Source organism: Cucurbita pepo, chromosome LG03 (genome assembly GCF_002806865.2).
Source record: "Cucurbita pepo subsp. pepo cultivar mu-cu-16 chromosome LG03, ASM280686v2, whole genome shotgun sequence".
NCBI lineage: Eukaryota > Viridiplantae > Streptophyta > Magnoliopsida > Cucurbitales > Cucurbitaceae > Cucurbita > Cucurbita pepo.
The window spans coordinates 12,440,954-12,464,156 of record NC_036640.1 but is presented as its reverse complement, the minus strand read 5'-3'; the positions used below and the strand labels follow the sequence as shown (position 1 = coordinate 12,464,156).

The window sequence follows — 23,203 nt, the reverse complement described above, 5'->3', positions numbered from 1 at the left end:
AAAGAAAAAAAAAAAGATCATGGTAGAAAATTAAGTTCCTTATTGTTACAAAAGGCACATTTCTGGAAATCTCCTTTGGTTCAACCACCAAGCCAATAAACATTGGCCACGTCAAGTACTCACATGATTGCACGTGACCACTTACACTTACATCTGAAATGTGAATCTCTTGCCTTTATTTTAGTGAGCTCTTTTTTTGTTCCTTAGAGCTCATTTAGCTTGTTTATCAAACCCAAGGGACTTAGACAACAAACTAATAATGACACAATTTCTTTGTTCAAGACATGTTTCTGAAGGAGAAGAATTGAAAAGCCAAAAGTAAAGGGAAAGGACAAGTGTTAATGAGTGATACAACAGTTTCCTACCTCCTCCCACTTTCCTTCCCTTTGCATCCAAGTCCCTCAATTCTGCTTTCTTTTTCTTCACCCGAGATCCTACATCGGTGGAAGAGAAGAACGAAACATTTTTTATAAGAGTGTGGAGACCTATCTCTAGCAAACACGTTTTAAAAACTTTGAGAGAAGTTCGAAGGAGGACAATAATCTAGCAGAGTGAGCTTGGGTTGTTACGCTTTCTCTCTCTTCTTTCTCTCTCTCTATCCTAGACATAAACACATGAAAAAAGAGAAGATAGGGGTACCTGCAAGATCTGCTAGTGGCAGAGGAAAATGGGTTCTGTGGGGAACTCAAATCAATGGCAGCCATATGCTTACAAGGACTGTTCTTTAGAGATTTGTAGCATATACTGTCCTCAGTGGTGCTACATCATCTTTCCACCACCTCCACCTTTTGGCTATGGCAGCAATGGCGATTCCGCCACTGATTTCTCTCCTCTCATCATCGCCATCATTGGAATCTTGGCTAGCGCCTTCATTATGGTAAGCTACTACACCATCATCTCCAAATATTGCAGGAACAGAGCTGCTACCACCAACGCTGCCATGGAAATGGATGATGAAGAAAATCTTACCCAAATCCGCCACGAAAACCAGCTGCAAGCTCCTCCTCCTCCTGCAGGCCTGGATCATGCTCTCATCAAGTCCATCACAGTCTGCAAGTATAAAAGAGGAGATGACTTAGTTGAAGGTACTGATTGCTCAGTTTGCCTGAGTGAGTTTCAAGAAAATGAGAGCTTAAGGTTGCTGCCAAAGTGCAGCCATGCCTTTCATCTTCCTTGCATTGACACATGGCTCAAATCTCACTCAACTTGCCCTCTCTGCCGCTCCAACATTTCACCAACCAATCTTTCCCCACCCCCAGCACAAGAAATTCTAAGAACAGAACACCTAAATGCATCTGCTCTTCAGTATCAACACAGAACCAATGACACAGTAGTTGTTGTAGTGGTTCAAGATTTGCAGGATTTAACAGTGAGGCAAGAAACTGCTGTTTCTGGGCTTGAGAATGGCGATGCTTCTTCCAAGAATCGAAGGCAAAGTTTTGCATCAGATTGTCAAGATTCAGAGCCAAGAGACAGAATGAATCAAGTTCAGCCGTATAGAAGGTCAGTTTCCTTGAATTCTTTATCATGGCAAGGGCAGGTTTCTGTTGCTGATATATTGAGAGCCAGTCAAGATAGTGAGGATGAGGTAGAGGAAGATGAATTATAAATGGGGATTGGATCTTCAAAACTATTTGCTCAAGAGCTTTGCCATTCCAATCACAAAACTGGGGTTTTCAACTTGGGAATGAATAGATCTATTTCAACTGGGAAACTGGGTTTTACAAACACAAACTATGGGAAAGGAATGAGTTGCATCATTCCCAGTTGAAAGTAGATATACGAACTGTACAAAACTTGAAAAAAATTCTCTTATTTTTGTAATATTTTGTTGAAATCACAGAAGAAACCCAGATTCATACAAGATTAGCATACTAGATGGACTTTGAATGAACATTTTACAGTTTACAAGCCTCTTCAAAAATGTTGCCCATGCATCATATTCATCAAAGCTTCAGTAAAGTGTTTTATTTTTTGGGATTTTACTGAGGGTAACTGATCATGAACTATTGAATTTCATAAAGATTTAAACTCAAGGCAGTGTGCATTTGAAGCCTAAGAATTGTCTCAATGATTAGCACTTTTCTACTGTCAATTATGCTCTTTCACTTTGTTGCGTTATGCAGAGTTGTCAGAATTTATGCAGGGCTACCTAATTCACATTGCATAATGTAAGGAGGGAAACTTTTGCTAAACTCCATGTTTAAAATTTTAAATTTTCTACTCCATACTACTCTTCCATGTGAAGTTTTGAGCTCTTAAATCAAAACTTGCACCAACAATTGTACTGATGTCAGACATTGACTATAAATAAAATTAATCTAAATCAGACAAAGTTCAAGGACAATATCCATAAAATACGGAAAAAAAAGTGCATAAATTAGTAAAAGTAAAGAAGAATTAGGAATACTGACAACTACACTGCCTGCATCTCAACCTCCATTTCTGAGACAGATTGATGCTTTATCAGATGGGTTCGCTCTTGATCATATCATTTCATCATAATTAGGAAGAAAAATGGCTTCAAGTTAGGTGCGACTTCTTTGACAAAAAGTAGAGTTTCCCATCACCTTCATGTTTGGAGAATGAAAATGTTGATCAATATTTCATATTTGGTTTTGAACCCAGGAAGAGAGAGAGAGAGAGAGAGAGGTCATACCTTGATTCGCTATACTGGAGTTCTGAAAGCTACTTCTCAACTTCGAAAAAGATTTTGGGAATTTTGCGGAAAATGGACCACTAGATATCCTTCCATCACTTTCACCTGAATTCTGGTCCATGCTTGAATATTTATTGATTTTTGAAATACTAATGGAGGTAAAATGTAAGAACTCCATGACTAAGCCTTTTCCTTTTATCATTGTAGTTCTCTTTTCTCATTGAAGTGAGAGATGATTATTTAAGAAAATAACCAATAAGATAGAGGCACTTACCCTTATTATCACGGGTATCTCAATGAAGTGCTTGTTGAGGATTGTTGGGAGTGAGTCCCACGTTGGTTAATTTAGTGAAAGATCATGGGTTTATAAATGGGGAATACTATCTCCATTGGTATGAAGCCTTTTGGGGTAGTCCAAAGCAATGTCATGAGAACTTATGCTCAAAGTGGACAATATCATACCATTGTGGAGAGTCGTGATTCCTAACCGTGCTCTGTTAGGCATCATTCTTACTTCATCAAAAATCTATACTCTGCATGTTGTAAAGTCAGTGTTACATGACGTTGGAAAAACAAGGTAGTAATGGAGCAGTTACCTTGGGGAAAATTTTGGCTTGATGCCCACAAACTTGGAGGTTTATTCACCAAGTTAGACCAGTTGAATGACTATGCAGAAGCATGAAATCAAATCACTACAGAGGAGTTTATAGATGATCAGTTGTCTGTTAGTCAAGCCCATAGTTTGGGATGAACCCTTCTCTTTTTGCAACAGCTCAATCCCACCGCTAGCAGATATTGTCATCTTTGGGCTTTACCTTCTAGGCTTTTCCTCAATGTTCTAAAACGTGTCTATTAGAGAGAAGTCTCCACACCCTTATAAGAAATGTTTCGTTCCCCTCTCCAACCAATGTGAGACCTCACAATCCACCCCCTTGGAGGTCCAGTGTCCTCACTAGCACACCGCCTGGTGTCTAACTCTTATACCATTTGTAACAGCCCAAGCCCACCGCTAGCAGATATTGTCCTCTTTGAGTTTTCCCTTTTGGGTTTCTCCTCAAGGCTTTAAAACACATCTGCTAGGGAGAGGTTTCCACACCCTTACAAAATCTGTTTCATTCCCCTCTCCAACCGACGTGGGATCTCACACTTTTTAACTTGGCATTTGCAGTTTATGCAACCAAACTTCCTCTTCATTTCTCTCCACGTGCTTGTCTTCTCTTTTTCAACCATGTGGTTGCAGCCTTCCTCAATCTATTTCCTCATCATATGACACTCTTTCTCCAGCTCCATCACCTTATTGTTCATTTTCTCCATTTCATTTTTTACTAAACCTTCACTTAAGGCCAACACTCCTCCATCACTTTCAACCTCGTCCTGTATCAATTTGTTGTCAGAACCCTGCATTTCCTTTGTGATTGCATAGCGAAGTTGTAATTGCACCAAAACTAGCACTTGGACCACGATTCTTAATGGAATTTTCTGGTTCTTGGCTGCGTGTTCACAAACTTCAGCTGACATCCTATGGTAGTCCAGCCCTCTGCACACTTCTTCTCTCTCAGATTCTGTCAGGTAGCTATGCTTGTCCAGATATATATCTATAGCTCTGTATATTCCACCGGAGCTCCTATCGGTTCCCATTGATGCTGCACTTGACATTTCAACTAATGAAACAAATGCACCGATCCCAATTCTCTGTCACTGGCAACCTCAAACAAGAATTCCTCGATCAGTTTTGCCATCACAATTAATCCTTCCAATATTGAACTACAAACTCTATAGAAGTGCTTTACGATCCGTTTCACACACTCGATATCATAATGCATTTCAAGGAATAGCCCCTTCTGATAAGGCATTATCCTCTCCACTGCTTCTATGACTTCCCTTTGACGGTTTGTTTCACACACTGAAACGTTTCATCTCCTTCAGCACTAGAAAAAACCCACTTCTCTGCATACTTCAAAAGGGACACAGCCACATATCTCGGCCGGATGGCATGCTGGTTCATAGAATGAACAGTCAGTTCATACAATGAAGGAGGCTGAATTGTCAAATCCGCCAACTGTCATTCAGAAACAGAGAGTTTTCTTCTTGCACTGGGCTTGTGATGAAACACATCATCCTCACTGAGTTCATCATTTACAAAATTCACAATCGGTTCGCCAAGGAGGTATGGATCATTCACTTCCTTACTGACCAAAGACTCATACATTCATCAACAAGGCCTATTTCCACAGCCTGTTGGATAATATCTTCTGTTGTAAGAAAAGCCTTAATGGCTTCAATCCAGCTAGGGAGGATTTTCTGTTCAAAGAAAGTAAGTGCTTTGCTCAACAGGTTATTTGGGATGTGACTTTCAGTCATCCCTAGATAGAAAGCAAGACAAGCTAAAGGAAGCACATTCTCACATGACATTTGCAGTTGAAAACCATGGCAGAACCTTGCAACGAGTTCATGCTTCTGAGGAATTGACCTATACTGTCCTCAGATTGCTCATTCAGTAACTCCGCTATCTTGCCCGACTTTTCTACTATGATATCCTTCGAAAAACAATAAAGATTGTTAGATGAATACGACTCTCCACAGTGGTATGATATTGTCCAATTTGAGCATAAGCTCTCATGGCTTTGCTTTCGGCTTCTCGAAAATGCCTCATACCAATGGAGATAGTATTCTTTGATTATAAACCCATGATCATTCCCTAAATTAGCTGATGCGAGACTTTCATCCAACAAAGATAACCTAAAAATCACAGAGATTTTGAACAAAACAAATATGTAACTGAATCCAGAATCCCACATTCTCACCCTGACCTAAGTCAAGGGCACCCCACTGACATGGAACTGCATATCAGTTCCAGATTTTGGCTTAGGCAACCTGCAAACCAGCATGAAGATGAGCGACCGTTTCCAAACAATCAAGACAGGGAAAACGAAACTGTTAACTAAATGCATGAAGAAAAAAAGTTTTACCAATCGGAGGTATCGTTGTCCGATTTGTCTGCCATGTTCGGAAGATTCTTCTGTATAATCTACAGAACCAAACACAAAAAATCTTGAGTCATTTTTTCTTTCTAGTTTCTGATAATCATAGCCTTTGTAGCTCTCTCTCAGATCATTACATACGAATGATTTTCCCAAAACTGCAATCGTAGAGGTCTCGACTGAAAGAAAGAACGCTCCTCGAAATACACTGTACGAGCTCTAACGCAGCAACATTTAGAGAGATAATGGAGTTAAATCACGATTACGACCAAATTAGGTAGCGAAATCAAAGCCTAAACAGCAACATACAAGTACAAAAAGTGAAAATGCTGAGAATTATAGCCATTACCAAACTGTTTCTTCTTCCGATCCAATAAATTGCATAAAGAACCGATAAAACCCACATTGAGGACTGAATCTAATCATCAAATCGTCTCCATGGAAGATCAAACAGGGATTTAATTGAAAGAAAACTTACGAATCAAATGTAGCGGGAAGTAAACTAGCGGGATTTTGTTAGTTGGAGTAACAATTTTTTTTTTCTTTTAAAAATTTAAACATTTTATTTTCCAACCCTTGAATTATGTTCATATTTAGTGCATAATTTAGTTATTTGACATAAAATAAGAATATTACATAGAAATTGATTTTTTATTTATTTAAAATTTTAAATATTTATTCACGCATTTTATATTAATAACTATTTTTTTTTTAAATCTCAAATATCAAACATTCACGATCCACGTCAAATATTTTTAATATTAATAATAACCTTTAAATAAAGTTGGATTATTGGCACAATATCTACGGTGTGAATATATCTAAAAATATTATTACTCAAGGAACAATACAGAGTTACAAATAAAAAATAGAATTGAGATCGAAGATTAAATCATTCATATTCAGATACAAGCTATCCTTGCAAATAAAAATAAAATATACTATTAATCAAATTATAAAGGAAAAAAATATTAACTTACTAATACGTATATTCATTACTAATATATTATCTAAATATTAACTTATTATTTTGACTAATTCAAATTAGCAATATGTTGTACTAAATGCTGACAGATTATGACTGTATTTTTAGTTGACTTGACTGATCCGATAAAAAAGATGTCAACCTATGAACGGACTTTAAGTTTCGATTTTTAGAAAAGTCAACATAACCCAAACCACAGTCTTATCATATTACAATAATTGAAATTACGTAATAATAAATATATTATCAATTTTTTGTAAAAGTAATCGTTAGAAACAAATTTTTTAATATATAAAAAAAAAAAACAATCATAAGCTAAGACCTGAACTTTTAAAATTTATTAAAATGATGGAGATTTAAGTTTAAATATTTAAAATATAAGTACAAACTCAAAATATATAAACTAATACTTTATTTAAATGGGCCAGAACTTCAACTAAGCCCAATAAACCCAAAGAAAGGGCTCAAAGCCCAATTCTTAACAAAGTTGGGCCGGAGACGGACAATCGGAATTTGGCGGGGGCTATATAATCAGCCGGAGATAACGTAGGGTTTCCTTGCTTGGCCGTTCAGTCTGCACCAGCGTATCTCTAGAGGTGTCACCGTTGCATCCAAGCCTCAACAATGGTACTCCTTTTCTCTTGCTGGTTTCATGTTCTTCTTGACTACTTTACTTTTCTAGTGTTCTGAAGTTATGTAGGCGAGATGAGATGTCTGTAGGATTTAATTTGCGAGGAGAGATTAGTGAACAAGAAGCGAAAACTCGAGGCTTGTTCTTCTGGTTGATGAAATATTGGAAAGGAAAATGAACTATTAGGTCGCTTTATGGTAGCAGATTATCGATTTGATTTCATGGATCTCTCGTAGTTTAAGCATTGTTTAATGTCGAGAAGTTGTTAAGGATTTACAGTTCTCTATTTTTCACGAATTTTCGTTATTTTCACTGCTGTTCTAGTTTCAGCACCTTTCGCAGAGAGAATTGATGAGAATTTGGGATAACATATTTAGCGAGGCTTTGTGCCTTAACTTTAGTTTACCACCTTACGTGTTCTGAAGCGATTATTACATTTCTCTAACTTGTGTTCATTTCTATTTCCTGTACAATCGCAGACGAAAAGAACCAAGAAGGCTGGAATTGTCGGCAAATACGGTATGTTCTAGCGTCTCATGTTTTTTTATTTACGGCGAAATAGAATTCGTACTTCCGATATTAGACCTACGTATGAATGTGGAATTTAGATCCTTGTCTGATGATTTATAGAGTAGACATTCACATATGGTTTGATTAATCGTCCTATAATTTGTTTTTTGAAGTAATTGGTAGCTTTTCAAGAGCCTCCTCTTCCTCTATCTTTCAACGTGCTTTCTCCTTGATGTTTTTAAAGGCTTACAGTATTCTTTTGCGTACTTTATGCTGTGTAGTTATGTTCATCGGCTTATTCTGCGTCTTTTGTAACAGGTACCAGATATGGTGCTAGTCTGAGGAAGCAGATTAAGAAGATGGAAGTCAGTCAGCACAGCAAATACTTCTGTGAGTTCTGCGGAAAGGTAAGTTTCCATGATGATGCGAGAGTTTAGATATACTGACAAAGGAATTATCTGGTCTTAGTGGAAAATGTTTAGGTTTCAGTAACATGGGAATTTGGATATCCATCAATGAATATTCCTAAAAGATGTAAATAATTGGATCGACAACCCACTTGTTCTTGTATATAGTTCTTAGAGCTTTTGATAAATTATAGACATTTCCATTGAATTTATCAATGTTATGAGATGAAAACAGCTACATGTTCATACGGGTTTTATTCCGTGAATCTAAATAATGATTTCTGTTCGAAACACTTAGGGTATGCTGTGAAAAGAATGCAGAATTATTGGGTCATAATTTTTCCCCACGTGATTGAAGCTTACTAGGCTATTTGTACTTTTATCCATATTGTTGATCTTTTTGCCCATAATTCTTGCAAATTTTGACGAACCTTGACATTTCTGTTGTACGTTACAAAATCGACCATGTAAACCTCGTTGTTTTATGGAGATTCTGATAAATTCTGATGAGAACATGTACGTGTTCATAGTAATTTATTTCACAATTACAATCAATGATTGCTGTTTTGAACCCTTGCAGTATGCCGTGAAGAGGAAGGCTGTTGGGATATGGGGTTGCAAGGACTGTGGAAAGGTGAAAGCCGGAGGTGCCTACACATTGAAGTGAGTGCTGTTGGTTCTTGTTTTGCAATATGATGTGTTTGTGCTTTCAAATTCTGATCAAGGTTTTGATTGATTCTGTTTCTTTGTTTTGTTTTGGGCAGCACGGCAAGTGCGGTGACCGTTAGGAGCACAATCCGAAGGTTGAGGGAGCAGACTGAGAGTTAAAGTTCGATTTTGTTCTGTCTCGAGTCATTACTGGTCTGTTTAGTGTAGAGTTCTTGGAAGAAGATTGTTGGATGAAATTTGAGTACCCATTTGAATTCTATTTCATGTCGTGACCCCAGAGCTTATAAACTAGCTCTGCCTTTTTGGCCACATTATTTCTAATTATCCTGGAGTTTTTAGACCCGTCTACTCTCTTTTTTGCCCAACAGCACAACATTTTTTATTTGTTTTTAAATGTCACGAACGTCGGCTAATTTAGAGAATGATCATGAGTTTATAATTAAAGTTATGAGAGCTTATGCTCAAAGTTGATATATCATACTATTGTGGAGATCAAAGTTGATTTATCATACTATTTTGGAGAGCAAAGATATGAGAGATATGAGAGCTTATGTTCAAAGTGGAGAGTCTCGTCTAACAAAAGCTAAATCATTCCAACAAATTGTGTACTGTCTAATAAAAAGTTTGTGTACTGTCTAATAATGGATAAGCAAAATAAGCAAAAAAAAAAAAAAAAAAAAAAAGGGGATCTTTTTGGCTTTCAAGTGTTCTGATTTATCTTCTGAAGTTAAAATTTTCACCAAATGTAAGTATGATTCACACACACAAATATGTTCCTAAGTCACAAAATAAACTATTTCATCAATAGCCTACCAAATAAAACTCAAATAAAAATTATATAAAAAATGTATCTTATTTCACTGAATTAGACCTTGTGTTTTTTTTAATTAAAAATGCCCTCTTAGAAAAGGGTGGGAATACTCCTCAATTATAATAAAAATTACAAATACCTTAAAAGGCTGTCTTAATTCTCACTATCACTTTTAGATAAAAAGGATCGATCATCAATGTTCACAGATTACTACACTTTTACAATGAACGAGATGATTGAATATGAAGATGCATCTTTTATTAATAGACGTCCAATAGCAAATGGGCAATACAGTCTAAGGCATTGGCTCAACGAGGCACTATATAAATCTAACTGCTACAAAAAGGTTATAAACGTGTGTAGACGGCACAACATATTAAACTTACATACTTCAACATCAAGAAATATGCCTCAAGATGATTTCTTCATGAGAAGAAAGACCTTTTCTTGTTGCGTTCCAATCGAGCTTCCCGCTGCAAAGAAGGAGACAGAACTCGTTCCATTTAGAAACTTCAAAAACAGAAGCTATGTCTTACAAAAAAAGAAAGGTGCATGATGCTACACACCAACCAAACAAGTAAATGACAGCCTATGAAACATTATTATATTTACTAAACCTTTAAAAAAAAAAAAAAATGAGTTGGGTCACTCTCTCGTTACAGATTTTAACTAGGATATAATATATGATACATAAATTACTAAAACTTGAAAAATCCAAATAGAACTTTTTAAACTGTAATGACCAAAATCATATTGAGCACATGATTAACTCAATGACAAACATTGTGTGTAGGTCGTCTAATGATGTCCAAATGGAATAAGGATATTTAAATTTCCTTTATCCATTAACGTCACAAGCAAATGAGCAGACCCCAAGACGAAAATTCCCATAAATATTGAGCATATGCTTTCAGTAACTGTTTCACACATCACAAAACGTTCCTCCACTCTAATTTCATGTGATAACTAAGAAAAGAAAATACCTCTTTTTTCTTGCATTCCTTGTAAACATCAAAATGTTCTTGACATTTGCTCCTCTCTGAGCTATGTTCTTCAAGACCTATAGCATTTGGAAAAGGAGACTTTCTCTGATAAGAAGTTCAAAATGTTCTCTGACATAAAGTCTAAATTAGAGGAAGTAGAATAAAATTCCTAATCTACAAAATTAGTAATCTAAACACCAACTTCTCATTGGATGATTTATAAACACCAAGGATTAAGTTTCACTTTATCATGATCAATAATGATAGTACTCATTTACGAATTCAAATTTAAATTTCACTTTACACACGATTTATCAGCCAGTACCAATTATACATGTTTTCTGGAAACAATCTGTAAATACAGTCTTGAAGCTCTGGAAAAGAATGCATAAGCCTTGAGGTTTAAAAGATTTATCCTTGGCTTAAGTTGCAGCTCGAGGCTTCTGCATTAAACATCTCTTAAAAAATTATTCTGTTTCATGTGGTATTATCCTTAATCCTAAATCAAAACAAATACAGAGGTATCTCCAAAAAGTAAAAACTATCTTATAAATACAGCTATAAGAATGAGCCAAACAATGAAATTGCATTGGATTGTTGATGTTGAATGACAACTAAATAAGTTTTGGAGCAGAAGAACCATCCAACTAAGTAATTCCTACTTTGAAATTTTAAATAAGAACTTGGCCCTATGGAACGGGGGATTAAGATCTTTCGGCTTCAAAATCCTAGTAAAAGCTTCAAAATCCTGGTAAACCCTATTTTTTTTCTTTAAGATTGTCGTCCGATCACTAATGCATTGAATTTGCTAACTCTTAATTAATTGACCTAAAGTGGATGGAAATAGTATCCCTAGAAATGGAACTAAATCAGGCTAACCAATTAATCAACTAATAGAGCATAGAGAATCGCCAAGAAATTAGAGTTTGCACGATCATCGACAACAACAAATTCGCAAGCTTAACCATCCAGAACAAAAACTGAAAAAATTGATGCAAAGCACGCAATCATTGTCAAGCGCACCAGTAGAAGAAGTCCAAATGGCGAATCATACAATAACGAAAAATGAGAACAGGCGGAGGGGGAATATAAGAGAGAACCTACATTTCAGGGAAGCACTGTACTGAAGAAAACAAGGAGAATCAGAAATTCTAGCAGCACTGGGGTACGGCGGAGACGGATCCCTGGAAGTGGAAGCCATGGCTGAAAAGCTCGCTCTTTCTCTCGGCGGAAACTGGAGGTCGGTTGAAATGGCTGCGTGAAATTCCGATGAGAAAGAAAGAGAATCAATCTCATTTTATACGTAATTGTATCGAGAGGGTGAATCGGTTTTCCAACCCGACCCGACCCGACCCATTCAGTTTCTAATTCCCTATAAAGCAAGCAGCTTAATTTCATAGCAAAAATGGTATACCTCTAATGAGAGTTGGATTTTTTTACTTGTACATTTTAGCTATCCAATATAGGTATCAAGTCATATGTTCGGTTCAGTCAGGTTTCAACTATCTAACTCGACATTGGTCGGCTTCGAGACTTTTCTTTCATATTAAGTTGTCGTCTAGGCTCCTCAACTTAGTCTTAAAGACAAGTTTCGACCCTCTAACTCAACATTGGTCAGCTTTGAGACTTCCCTTTTGTATTAAGTTGTCGTCCACGCTCTTCAACTTAGTCTCAAGGACAGTGTCGTAAGTCGACACCGGTCAGCTTCGAGACTTTCCTTTCGTATTAAGTTGTCATCCAGGCTCTTCAACTTAGTCAAACGTTTTCTCGACCTCCCTTAGGCCTAGTTGGGCCTAATGGGCTTGGGCTCATCATTTTTCAATTGTACTTTATTTTTCAAAATTTAAATTTAAGCAAGTAATATTATAAGATACAATTTTCATGTAATTCCTTGAAGCAACAAACAAACAAAAACAGTAACATGTAATTCCTTGAAGAAATTATGTCAGATAACGGATAACCTCCATAGGCCAAGTTTGAGATAATTTCATGCATATACCTATCAAAAGACGACACGTGTACAAGCCAAATTCTTCTCTAAAATGAATAAATAAGTGGATGAAGATGAAGGGCAAGATGATTTACACTTTGCAGTGAAACCAAATGGATTTTGAGCTCAGTTTAAGTGTCTTTACAGCTGAAGAATGACTTACTTCCATCTTTTCTAGCTCCCCAAAAATAATGTATAGCCTCTTTTATTGTTGACCTCTTCAATGGAAGTCAATTCCATCTGCATACTAGCAAAACAAACCCACATTTCGAGCAAAGTAAACTACTCATTCGAGTGTTCAATGTTAGGATATGAAAGCAAGATATGAAACGAAATAGCTTTGCGCTCGGGGGTGAGTGCGATAAAATAGGTTGTTCCGAGAGTAGAAGTGAAACGAAGACGCGAAATAGCTAGGTATGAAGGCGGCCCTCGAGCTTCATGAAGATACTCATTCCATGGCCACCTTCAGTAGCTCCTCCCAAGTGGTAAGCTTTTCCCTGGGTTTGTTCTTTAGACTCCCAAGCCTCGTTTCAGCGGAGTCTATTTTTTCCCATGCGCTAAACGGTACAACTCTTACATTTTGATCGTCTAATGCTCGTATGAGACCTTCTCTCCCGGGCTTCGGTGAGCAAGAAAAGGAAAACGACGATGCTCTTTTATCGAGGTCTTCACATATGCTTGCAACCTGAGGAATCAAATGATTATGGTTAAAATTTTAAGCATAAACATACTGTGTATATCGGCTTATGTTGCTTACTCAAGGAGGATTCAAATACTCACGGTTTCTTCAGCACAATAGAGATTTGTTGCAATAATTCCAGTTGGTCCTCTTTTCAACCACCCACATACATATAATCCTTCCTCAAGTTGGATGGAATCTCCAGACATATTGCTTACAACTCGACCTCTAACGTTCGGTACGATTCCTGAAAATGGAACTATCAGCCAAGGAAAACACTAGAGAACAAGTTTTTCCATGGCAGCTTGAGTGCATAAATGAGACATGAGATGTAACGGCCTAAGTCCTCCGCTAGCAGATATTGTCCTCTTTGGACTTTCTCTTTTAGGCTTCCCCTCAAGACTTTAAAACGCGTCTGCTAGGGGGAGGTTTCTACACCCTTATAAAGAGTGTTCGTTTTCCTCCCCAACCGACGTGGGATCTCACATAAGAAGAGTTTGTTGGATTCGTTCAATCCATGGTTTCTTATGATTATTCTCGAGTACATCGTAAAAATGAATCGAATATGACATTGACATGTAAGATCTCGAGGAAGTCTTAATCTCATACCTTTCAGATGATCAAAGGGCAATCCATCTATTGGCACTGATTTGTAACCTATGCTCTTTAGCACCATCCTATACAAAATTCAAGCAATTCAAACTAGATGAGCTTATTCTATTACAACAAGAAAATATAAATTAATATTCATCATCTCACAGAAATATTCTGATGAACAGTTATATGACCTAGTGAAATGAAAACCAAAATATATTTTCTGATGTAAATCTTGTTGCCAAAAAGAAATGAAAAGGAAAATTTTAACTTAAGAAGGAATTACTGGCATTCAAGGTCTTCAAACTCCCCAGTACCTCTAGCTATCTGCTTTCCAGGGCTAGAACCTACAGAATAAAAGCGAATAAGTAACTAGTCGCACGAGGACATACTAGGGCATGCTAGGATGCATGTCATTGTGGAGGAATGTAAGTATTTTCAGTAATGAGAGAAAATGAAGGATAATGAGCGAAAATAAATTGGATTTCTATTTCATAACACTGACTTTGATGACATTAGTACAAATCTTCAAAAATGAGTTCTCAGAATTTAGGTAGGCTACCGCTAGCAAATATTGTCTTCTTCGGGCTTTCCCTTCTGGACTTTCCCTCGAGGTTTTAAAACACGTATGCTAGGGAGAGGTTTCCACACCCTTATAAGGAATGTTTCATTCTCCTCTCCAACCGATGTGAGATCTCACAATCCACTCCCATTGGGGGCTCAGCGTCCTCGCTGGCACACCGCCCGGTGCCTGGTTCTGATACTATTTATAACAACCCAAGCATACCGCTAGGAGATATTGTCCTCTTTGGGCTTTCCCTCAAGGTTTTAAAACGCGTCTGCTAAGGAGAGGTTTCCCCACCCTTATAAGAAATGCTTCGTTCTCCTCTCCAATCGATGTGGGATCTCACAATCCACCTTCCTTGGAGCCCAGCGTCCTTGCTGGCACACCTGCCGGTCTCTGATACTATTTATAACAACTCAAGCCCACCGCTAGTAGATATTTTCCTCTTTGGGCTTTCCCTTCTGGGCTTTCCCTCAAAGTTTCCACACCCTTATAAGGAGGAATGCATCGTTCTCCTCTCCAATCGATGTGGGATCTCACACTCACATACGTGGAATGCATCTATTTAGGAGACGTAAGAAATAGGACATAGATACTTTACCTTCAAGAACTGTCTTCTCAAATCGAACACCAGCAACATGGCCTTTTTTGTCTACTGAACTCAGAAACTTTTCTGGTTTGCGGAAGAAAACAAAATGCAGTTCACGTCGACCTGCGCCAGAATGGGGAGGTCCAGAAGCAGCAGCCTTAGCAAGCAACTCATAAACTCTCCTCTGTATTCGACTGTTTTTCACCTCTTCCTTTTCAAATGATAGTATTAACACAAGGATGATGTTGATAAGACAACAGAATGTCTATTTGAAAGTGCGATTGGGGAAAATCTCAAATTTCAGGATCACTATTAAGCAATGAGACCTATGCACTAGCCAACTGCGTCATTACCTTAAGAGATAAAGAACTAAAAGACTATTCATATTTCCTTTTAAACAGTCACCAGAGTTTCTCATTAGTTAATGTAGAGATAACTTCAGTTGAACTATACCTCATCTGTTGGGCTCTTGACAAGATCAGCTTCATGTATGTGAATGTGCAAGTTTTTAATACCTGCAGTGATGAAATTCAACAACTAGTGACATCATCGGTTATGGTTTGAACACAAAATGCAAGAATCAAAAGGTATGAGAACTCTTTTGTAGCATAATCAAGCAAAAAGTATACAGATTAAGCCGATAGACTCCGTAGTCCTCTCATCTATATCACAGTTCTTTTTACAATATAATAATATTACATGCACAAACCTATGAAGAAAGTAGAGAGTAGTCACCACAACATTATAGAGATATGAGTAACTCAAACACAGGTTAAACTTGATAAATAAAAGCAATTTTCTACTTAGAACTCATTCTCATCTCAATTGACAAGGTACAAGAACATTTCTAGAACATTGAAGTCAATTTTAAGGAGGTTGAGGATTGAGGAATACCAAGGACTTCACGTAGCTCTTTAGCTGTACAAGCTGCTTGAACTGGTCCACGTCTTCCAACCAAAAACACTTTCCTACACGAGCAATAATTAAAATAAGAAGACAATAGCTTTAATCTTAATGCTATGATGAACTCAAAAAAACGAACCTTATAGCGCTCTCCTGCAAAGCCTCCAACGCGTGACTAGCAATATCTGTGGTTGCCAATTCTGGTGGTGGCCGCAAAAGGATGCGTGCAACATCTAGAGCTACATTTCCCTGGATGTAGTAGAAATTTCAATCGTTGTTTGACCTATCTTGAAAGCTTCTTGTTTCTTCCCACATCATGGTAAAGGCTAGATATTTATTGACAAAACTTTTTATTCATATGAATTTAGAAGAGAATGGCCTGAAGTTACCTGGCCAAGGATTACAGCTGTATCAGTGGCCTTTACATCAGGATTTAGGTTTCTGCAATCTGGGTGCCCATTGTACCACCAAACAAATTCTCTGGCTGAGTGTATGCCAGACAAATCCTATAGATGGATATGACATCCAAAGTCAATGTATGGAACTAAAAGACTTGTGAATAAGTAGTTGCAGTACTGTCAATGATTCAGAAAAGAGAATAAAAAAAAAAAAAAAAAAAAAAAAAAAAANATGATCGAAAATTTTTGAAGCTAGGCAGTATGAACGATGCCGAAGAATCCACCCGGAGGCAGTAAACTAGAAGTGCAAATTCTAGTACAGTTTTAACTAAACTTACTTCTCCAGGAATCTTGAGAGTTCTATCACTTTCTGCTCCATATGCTAGGACAACCTAATAAAGTAACAATAACCATTGAGAAAATAAGAAATACGCTGCTGGTAGCATGACAACGTCGTGTCTAAAGCCTAAAACTAACCGCATGATACAGCTCGCGGAGATCCAACAATGAAATGGAAGATCCAAGCTTGATATTACCAAAGAATGAACACCTTTGTTGCTGTGCAACCCGTGTAAATTGATTGATCACAATCTGTTGCAAGATTTAAATAAACTGAGCTCAAGTAGGAGAAGTATTTTCAAAACCCAAATAATCCATTACTTCAAAATCTTTTTCAAAACAAGTAAAAGGAATGTTAGTGGGGCCATTGTGATTAGTTTACGCTTTGCAAATTTCCTAAAACTTTCTATTACAAATGTTCATATTTCGGTGAACATACGCCCGCAGCTAGCACCAACTGCCAAACATGCAAGCTCAAATATCATGAGATAAGTACCTACCAATTCCAACTGAAGTTACATCCTGCACAAGCAAAACAGAACAAGAAAAACGTATAGAAGGAATTTTGAAAGCTTATGTATCAGCCCAAGTCCACCGCAAGCCGATATTGTCCTCTTTGGGCTTTTCCTTCTGAGTTTGTCCTCAAAGTTTTTGAAACAAGTTTTCACACCCTTATAAAAATGTTTTGTTCCCCTCTCCAACTGATGTGGGATCTCACAATCCACCCCTCTTTGGGGTCTAGCGTCCTCGCTGGCACACCGCCCGGTGTCCACCCCCCTTCGGGACCCAACGTCCTCGCTGGCAAACCGCCAAGTGTCCACCCCCAACTCAGCGTTCTAGTTGGCACACCGTCCGGTGTCTGGCTCTGATACCATTTCTCACCGTCCAAGCCCACTACTAGCAGATATTGTCATCTTTGGACTTTCCTTTCTAGGCTTGCCCTCAAGGTCTTTAAAACGCGTCGTCTAGGGAGAGGTTTCCACACCTTTATAAAAAAATATTCGTTCCCCTCTCCAACCGATGTGGGATCTCACAGCTTAAGTGGTTTCCCAATATCTTATAAATCAACTCAACACTATCTTCCCTAGCAAATACGATTTATGCTACACTTTCAAAATCTAGACAGCAGAGAGAAGAAATAATAAGCAAGCTTCTCACCTTTGTTTCCGGGTGATCAGGTGCCACACCAGAGCGCACTAAACCAAAAGGAGTTGGCAAACGATCAATGATATCAACTTGAGCATTGGGAAGCGCCTTCAACAACTATTGATGCAATTCAGAAATAAACAATCAATTTGATCAATTTTCCAGACACGCCCATTTTCTCGATTACTCTCCATAATTTGAAGTAAATTAAACACATAATAAACTCATGCTATTCAAATCAATGCCAATATATTAATATAATCCACAACATAGTAAAAAAAAAAGGAACTCGCCTTCTCAGCAGTGTAAAACCCAGCAGGTCCACTCCCAACTACGCAAATTTGAGTAGTATTTGTAGCAAAAGTCGAAAAGCTTTTATATAAGAACGCCCTAGCTCTGAATAATGCCATTTCCAGTATCAAGAAGCTTAAAGCTCAAAAACAGTATGAACAATCTTGGATTGCATTTCGCTGCACCGAAACGAAACTGATTGAATAATCTAAGGTTGATTACTCAAGATCAAGATATTCAATTCCACAGGTTTATACCGATGCCTTAAAATTCATCCATTGCATTAATGATTGAATAGAAATCAATACCTTACCAGCTCATTGAACGACAAGTTTCTATGCAATTCCTTGGTTTCACTCCTTTTCATCCATTGAAGAAAAAAAAAAAAGGCAAGAACTAAACAGCGTCCTTCCAGAGCCAACGCAGTGAAATTCACAGATTCATTTTGAAAAAGAGATTAAAAAAAAAATAATAATAATTAAATAAATAAGAAAACCCTAACGAGCTTTCCGGCGGTAGTGACGGATAGTTATTTATTTATTCAATTTTCAATTTCTTTAAGTTAGTATTTATTTTTTCTTTTTATTATTATTATTATCCCTAGTATATCTTTTTTAAATTAAAAAAAAAATAAAAATTTAATATTATTTTAAAATTTTTATAGGTATTTTTAAAAATTTTTAAAAGTGGGTATTAATAAAATTGTGTGACATGAAACAAACTATTAAAAAAAATTAATGGTAAAAATATTTTTAAAATTATTTTAAAAATTTAAAAGTTTTTTTTTTTTTTTAATAAAGGACACAACTTTTCATAGTGGTATGATATTATCCAGTTTGAGCATATGCTCTCGTAGCTTTTTTTAGGCTTCCCCAAAATGCCTCACTCACTCCCAATGAAATTAGTATTAGTCACTTATAAATTCAGGATCATTCCTAGACTTTTATCATTCAATAAATTTTATTATATTTAATGAAAAGGGAGCGAAAGATTGATTTTTTTTTTTTTTAATTTTTTAATTTTTGAATAAATAGCGACAGTGCGTTGTAGAAGCGCGTATCTGCATGGGACCTGGAAGAAAAGAAGGCCACTCTCCAAAAATCTCTCGTTCAATTCCTTCCAGAATTGATGCTCTTTGATTCCCTTGCGATGATTCATCTTTCTCGCTGTGGGGGGCCTTCTGTTTCCCCTTTTCCCCTCTCTGACACCTCAATTTCAACCCAATTTCACCAATCAATCCTTCTTTTTCTTCGCCATAGCCTTTTTTCAAACCTTCCTCTCACTTTTTCCTCTCAAATTTCTCCTCCTCCTCCGCTTCTTCTTCCAATCCCCATAACTTGAAGGAAGAGAAGAAAAAAGCAACGGATTCTAAGGTTTCAGTTCAGATTATCTGTACTTTCTATCCAAAAAACAGTCGACCATGGCCGGCGGCGCCGCCACTGCTTCGGCAAGTGCACAGACGGCGGCCACGAAGTTTATTAAGTGCGTGACGGTTGGAGATGGCGCCGTTGGGAAGACTTGCCTTCTCATTTCTTACACTAGCAACACTTTTCCGACTGTATGAACTCCTCTTGTTTCTCTCATGTTCTGTTTGATTCGTACTCTTGATTTTGCTATTTTCGGTTGTTTTCTTGGATTTCATGGCTTATCTGCAATTGCGATTTTGTTGCTTTCAAAGAAGAAATTCTCGGTTTCATGGTGATCTGTTTTGCTTTGGCAGGATTATGTTCCTACTGTTTTCGACAATTTCAGCGCCAATGTTTTGGTTAATGGCCAATCTGTGAATTTAGGTCTCTGGGACACTGCGGGTAATTTATTTTTCCTCTGCTTCTGATAATCATGCTTCATTTATCCAGTTTTGTTGTTAAATTGTTGGATTTTCTTTTCTGAGATTTCGATACTTTCATGTGTAAGCTTAAAGCTAATTGCCTCTACTTGCCACTTCCAATGACGTATGAAAACCTTAACAGCTGGGAAGTGGAGTGATGTTCTAGGAGATTTAACCAAATTACAGGACAAGGAAAGCCTTTAAGATCATAGGATCAAATTGAAACTAGACGCAAACTATAATCACCAGGACTATATTGGTAGTTATACCAACATATTTTAATATATTATCGTTCAAGTTTTCTTGTTGTAGAAAGAAACTTTATGTGTCATCAATAGCTGCAGGATATGAATGTCTGAACAAGTTTTATCAAGTAGTAAGATCCCACATCGTTTGGAGAGGAGAACGAAGCATTCCTTATAAGGGTGTGGAAACTTCTCCCTAGCATATGCGTTTTAAAATCGTGAGGCCGATGGCGATATGTAAGGGGCCAACGTGGACAATATCTGCTAGCGGTGGGTTTGGTCTATTACAAAGGGTATTAGAGTCAAATACCGGACAGTGCAAAGAACTGGTTGGAGTAGGGCTATACCCTCTCCATAGTGGATGCGTTATAAAACCTTGAGGAGAAGTCTAGAAGGGAAAGCCCAAAAATGACAATATGTGCTAGAGGTGAGCTTGGGCTGTTACAAATGGTATCAGAACCAGACACTGGACTACTAGGGGAAGTGGATTGTGAGAACCCACATATGTTGGAGAGGGGAACGAAACATTCCTTATAAGGGTGTGGAAACCTCTCCCTAGCAGACGCATTTTAGAACCGTGAAGCTGACAGCGATACGTGACGGGTCAAAGCGGACAATATTTGCTAGATAGACTATTATGGCTTCAAATTTCATTTTAAAATGGGTATTCCAATCTTCAATGAAAAGATATTCCCACTAAATTCCATTTTAAAGTGGTGGATGAATGTTATAAAAGGATCCCTTTACAGGTCAAGAAGATTATAGCAGGCTAAGACCTTTGAGTTACAGAGGAGCTGATGTTTTCCTTCTTGCCTTTTCGCTCATAAGCAGGGCCAGCTTTGAAAATATATCGAAGAAAGTAAGTTCACTTCCTTTACAATTTTTGTAATGCTCATTATTTTGGTTCAATCTTATGGTATTTAGATTCTTCTTCATGTCCTTTTCTTTTGGAGCAGTGGATCCCAGAGTTGAGGCATTATGCCCCATCAGTGCCCATTATTCTTGTAGGGACCAAACTAGGTGCCTTTCTTCTTTAACTTTAATTCCATTGCCTGAATTATCAATACCTTCATTCTTAAGTAAAATTCTCATAATTTTTCTGATGATTGTTTTTGTGGCTGGTATAAGAACACACGTCCACAAATGGAATAATATTTCTTGAACTTTCCCGGGACTCGATCGTATAAAAAAGTTTGTTTCAATGTCATGTAATCAGAGATCAACTTTTTGATCGACGACTTCTGCATACAAGTCGATGCGTTAAACTAGATCTCCACACGATATAGATATATTCGTATTATGTAAAATGATGCCTGTTTGTGTCTCTAAAATGTGTATCTCTCGTTGTTCTGTAATTTATAGGGGAAGATAATTCTTGAAGCTCCTACTCGCCCCCCACTCACCCTTACCCCACAAATCTGTTCTTTGTGTTTGTGGTATTGTTCTGATTGAAAGTCGTATGCTGTTACTTGGGATGGCAGATCTGAGAGACAATGAACAATTCCTCTTGGACTATCCTGGGGCGTGTACAATATCGACGAAACAGGTCAATACTTGGAGCTATTTCATTTTCCTTTCGAATCTCGTGTTCGTGTCTGCTAGTCCTCATTTGACGTTTACACAGTGTCGGTTTTCACACTGGGCTGTCATAGAATGTATTGCTTTCTCTCTGCCATTCCAAGTTTTTATGGAAAGGAAATGTACAAAAATATCTTTGTTTCAGGGCGAGGAGCTAAAGAAGCTTATTGGAGCAGTGGCATACATCGAGTGCAGTTCAAAGACACAACAGGTTAGTGATTATTACCTCTTAATGTAGAAGCACAAACATTAAAGAACTTGGTTCAGCTATCATTGGAACTGTTGGGAAGTGCTAAAATCAAGAACTAAGGGTGTAAGTCGAAGTCGAAGAAGTCTACGAAACTAACCAAATCAGTTCAGTTGGTTGAACTATACGTATTGGCTAGTTCGATTTTCTAAAGTTCGAGATCAAAAAATAGTTGGTCTGGTTTAGATAATCTGTCGGGTTTTTGATCCATTCAATAAGTAAAACAAGATTTTAGCTATAATCTTTTTATAACACCATATCCCTGCCAACAAGACCACTTTTATTGTGCATGATTGCATGAAGGAGCTTATTGGGACAAGCTAAGTGAACCTTGTTCTTGAAATGCAGAATGTAAAGGCTGTGTTTGATGCTGCAGTGAAGGTGGTTCTTCAACCTCCAAAACCCAAGAGGCCAAAGAGAAAACATCCAACCTGCAATTTTCTCTGAGAATGTTTAAGCCTCTCTCCTCCCTCATTTATTATTCAACTTCCCATATCACTTCTAATTAAACTACTTTGTATGTTACAACTTCTATGATCTTTATAGGGTCTATTTTAAAGGTTGTGTTTCTCGGGAGATTTGAACGAGCGATGTCTTGGTTGAGGGGATGTGTTTTAGTTATTGGTTTCTCCTATTGTACTTTCTTGTCTCGACGTCTGAAAGAGATTGCATTGATAGTTTTGATAACGAGTTTCATTGGCATCTACCTGTCGAATCTCTTGCCCCTTTGTTGGCCATTTTTTAGTGATTTTCATCCTCTTCGAATTTAATATCTTTTTAAGGGTATAATCCTATTAAATAGTCAACTCATACTTTGAGTAAAGTGAATGACTCGTTATTGGGAGATAGAATATTGTATTTTAACGGTTGTGTTTATATTGGTCGTGGGAGATAGGATATTGTATTTTAACGGTTGTGTTTGTTTTAGTCGTGGGAGATTTGAACGACTGATGCCTTGGTTGAGGGAATATGTTGTAGTCATTGGTTTTCAAGTCTCGACGTTTAAAGAGATCGTATTAGTAGTTTTGACAAAATTTAGCGAGTTTCATTGACATCTGTCTATCGAATCTCTCTCTTTTGTTGGCCATTTTTTAATGAGTTTCATCATGTTAGAATTTAATATCTTTTCGAAGGTATACTCCTATCTAAATAGTCAATTCATACTTTGAGTAAAA

At 37.3% G+C, this 23,203-nt stretch overlaps 5 protein-coding genes, 2 long non-coding RNA genes and 1 pseudogene across 10 annotated transcripts; 3 read left to right on the top strand and 5 right to left on the bottom strand.

The window, feature by feature from the left end:
• Positions 1–154: 154 nt before the first annotated feature.
• LOC111790935 lies at positions 155–731 on the bottom strand. Its single transcript, XR_002814594.1, has 2 exons — positions 640–731; positions 155–434 (listed from the first exon to the last, which is right to left on the bottom strand). It is a non-coding gene; the product is annotated as an uncharacterized LOC111790935 (long non-coding RNA).
• Positions 455–2,398, top strand: LOC111790930 (RING-H2 finger protein ATL51-like). The gene is made up of 2 exons (XM_023672063.1): positions 455–1,503; positions 2,127–2,398. Exons 1-2 carry the CDS (start codon positions 668–670, stop codon positions 2,173–2,175), a joined length of 885 nt encoding a protein of 294 aa, XP_023527831.1. The 5' UTR covers positions 455–667; the 3' UTR covers positions 2,176–2,398.
• Positions 923–3,039, bottom strand: LOC111790934. Its single transcript, XR_002814593.1, has 4 exons — positions 2,934–3,039; positions 2,660–2,771; positions 2,415–2,570; positions 923–1,050 (listed from the first exon to the last, which is right to left on the bottom strand). It is a non-coding gene; the product is annotated as an uncharacterized LOC111790934 (long non-coding RNA).
• A 698-nt stretch (positions 3,040–3,737) lies between these two features.
• LOC111790933 lies at positions 3,738–6,120 on the bottom strand (annotated as a pseudogene).
• A 1,049-nt stretch (positions 6,121–7,169) lies between these two features.
• On the top strand, positions 7,170–9,186 carry LOC111790931 (60S ribosomal protein L37a). Its single transcript, XM_023672065.1, has 5 exons — positions 7,170–7,252; positions 7,736–7,775; positions 8,085–8,173; positions 8,754–8,836; positions 8,938–9,186. The coding sequence occupies exons 1-5, from the start codon at positions 7,250–7,252 to the stop codon at positions 8,999–9,001; spliced, it is 279 nt and encodes a 92-aa protein (XP_023527833.1). The 5' UTR covers positions 7,170–7,249; the 3' UTR covers positions 9,002–9,186.
• A 603-nt stretch (positions 9,187–9,789) lies between these two features.
• LOC111790932 (cytochrome c oxidase-assembly factor COX23, mitochondrial) lies at positions 9,790–11,902 on the bottom strand. Its single transcript, XM_023672066.1, has 3 exons — positions 11,741–11,902; positions 10,637–10,713; positions 9,790–10,126 (listed from the first exon to the last, which is right to left on the bottom strand). The coding sequence occupies exons 1-3, from the start codon at positions 11,835–11,837 to the stop codon at positions 10,079–10,081; spliced, it is 222 nt and encodes a 73-aa protein (XP_023527834.1). The 5' UTR covers positions 11,838–11,902; the 3' UTR covers positions 9,790–10,078.
• A 639-nt stretch (positions 11,903–12,541) lies between these two features.
• On the bottom strand, positions 12,542–18,603 carry LOC111790949 (NADPH:adrenodoxin oxidoreductase, mitochondrial). Of its 4 annotated transcripts, none has more exons than XR_002814595.1 (15): positions 18,439–18,603; positions 18,133–18,309; positions 17,852–17,956; positions 16,832–16,945; positions 16,693–16,746; positions 16,346–16,462; positions 16,096–16,205; positions 15,948–16,021; positions 15,507–15,568; positions 15,066–15,264; positions 14,186–14,246; positions 13,915–13,982; positions 13,407–13,552; positions 12,783–13,311; positions 12,542–12,745 (listed from the first exon to the last, which is right to left on the bottom strand). XR_002814595.1 is itself a non-coding variant. In XM_023672082.1 (14 exons), the coding sequence occupies exons 2-14, from the start codon at positions 18,247–18,249 to the stop codon at positions 13,075–13,077; spliced, it is 1,464 nt and encodes a 487-aa protein (XP_023527850.1). In that variant the 5' UTR covers positions 18,250–18,309; positions 18,439–18,603; the 3' UTR covers positions 12,542–13,074. The 4 variants fall into 4 exon arrangements, 1 of the variants encoding a protein (XP_023527850.1); XR_002814596.1 differs by having other exon boundaries at positions 18,444–18,603; XR_002814597.1 differs by lacking the exon at positions 18,439–18,603 and having other exon boundaries at positions 18,133–18,325.
• A 607-nt stretch (positions 18,604–19,210) lies between these two features.
• Positions 19,211–22,734, top strand: LOC111790950 (rac-like GTP-binding protein 5). Its single transcript, XM_023672084.1, has 7 exons — positions 19,211–19,688; positions 19,851–19,938; positions 20,953–21,062; positions 21,160–21,223; positions 21,685–21,749; positions 21,927–21,992; positions 22,377–22,734. The coding sequence occupies exons 1-7, from the start codon at positions 19,551–19,553 to the stop codon at positions 22,473–22,475; spliced, it is 630 nt and encodes a 209-aa protein (XP_023527852.1). The 5' UTR covers positions 19,211–19,550; the 3' UTR covers positions 22,476–22,734.
• The last annotated feature ends 469 nt before the right edge of the window (positions 22,735–23,203 follow it).

Bases quoted from the DNA above. Each gene is read 5' to 3' on its own strand.
- LOC111790932 (XM_023672066.1), bottom strand. From the start codon at position 11,837: ATGGCTTCCACTTCCAGGGATCCGTCTCCGCCGTACCCCAGTGCTGCT. The intron at 10,714-11,740 runs GTAGGTTCTCTC...CAAATGCTATAG, and splicing joins GTACAGTGCTTCCCTGAAAT to GTCTTGAAGAACATAGCTCA. The intron at 10,127-10,636 runs GTATTTTCTTTT...CCTTCTTTGCAG, and splicing joins AGGAATGCAAGAAAAAAGAG to CGGGAAGCTCGATTGGAACG.
- LOC111790931 (XM_023672065.1), top strand. The intron at 7,776-8,084 runs GTATGTTCTAGC...CTTTTGTAACAG, and splicing joins TGGAATTGTCGGCAAATACG to GTACCAGATATGGTGCTAGT. The intron at 8,174-8,753 runs GTAAGTTTCCAT...GAACCCTTGCAG, and splicing joins TCTGTGAGTTCTGCGGAAAG to TATGCCGTGAAGAGGAAGGC.
- LOC111790949 (XM_023672082.1), bottom strand. From the start codon at position 18,249: ATGGCATTATTCAGAGCTAGGGCGTTCTTATATAAAAGCTTTTCGACT. The intron at 16,206-16,345 runs GTAACTTCAGGC...TACTACATCCAG, and splicing joins CAGCTGTAATCCTTGGCCAG to GGAAATGTAGCTCTAGATGT. The intron at 14,247-15,065 runs GTAAAGTATCTA...TTTATTCTGTAG, and splicing joins TGAGAAGACAGTTCTTGAAG to GTTCTAGCCCTGGAAAGCAG.
- LOC111790950 (XM_023672084.1), top strand. From the start codon at position 19,551: ATGGCCGGCGGCGCCGCCACTGCTTCGGCAAGTGCACAGACGGCGGCC. The intron at 19,939-20,952 runs GTAATTTATTTT...ATCCCTTTACAG, and splicing joins AGGTCTCTGGGACACTGCGG to GTCAAGAAGATTATAGCAGG. The intron at 21,993-22,376 runs GTTAGTGATTAT...CTTGAAATGCAG, and splicing joins GCAGTTCAAAGACACAACAG to AATGTAAAGGCTGTGTTTGA.
- LOC111790930 (XM_023672063.1), top strand. From the start codon at position 668: ATGGGTTCTGTGGGGAACTCAAATCAATGGCAGCCATATGCTTACAAG. The intron at 1,504-2,126 runs GTCAGTTTCCTT...TGCGTTATGCAG, and splicing joins CAAGTTCAGCCGTATAGAAG to AGTTGTCAGAATTTATGCAG.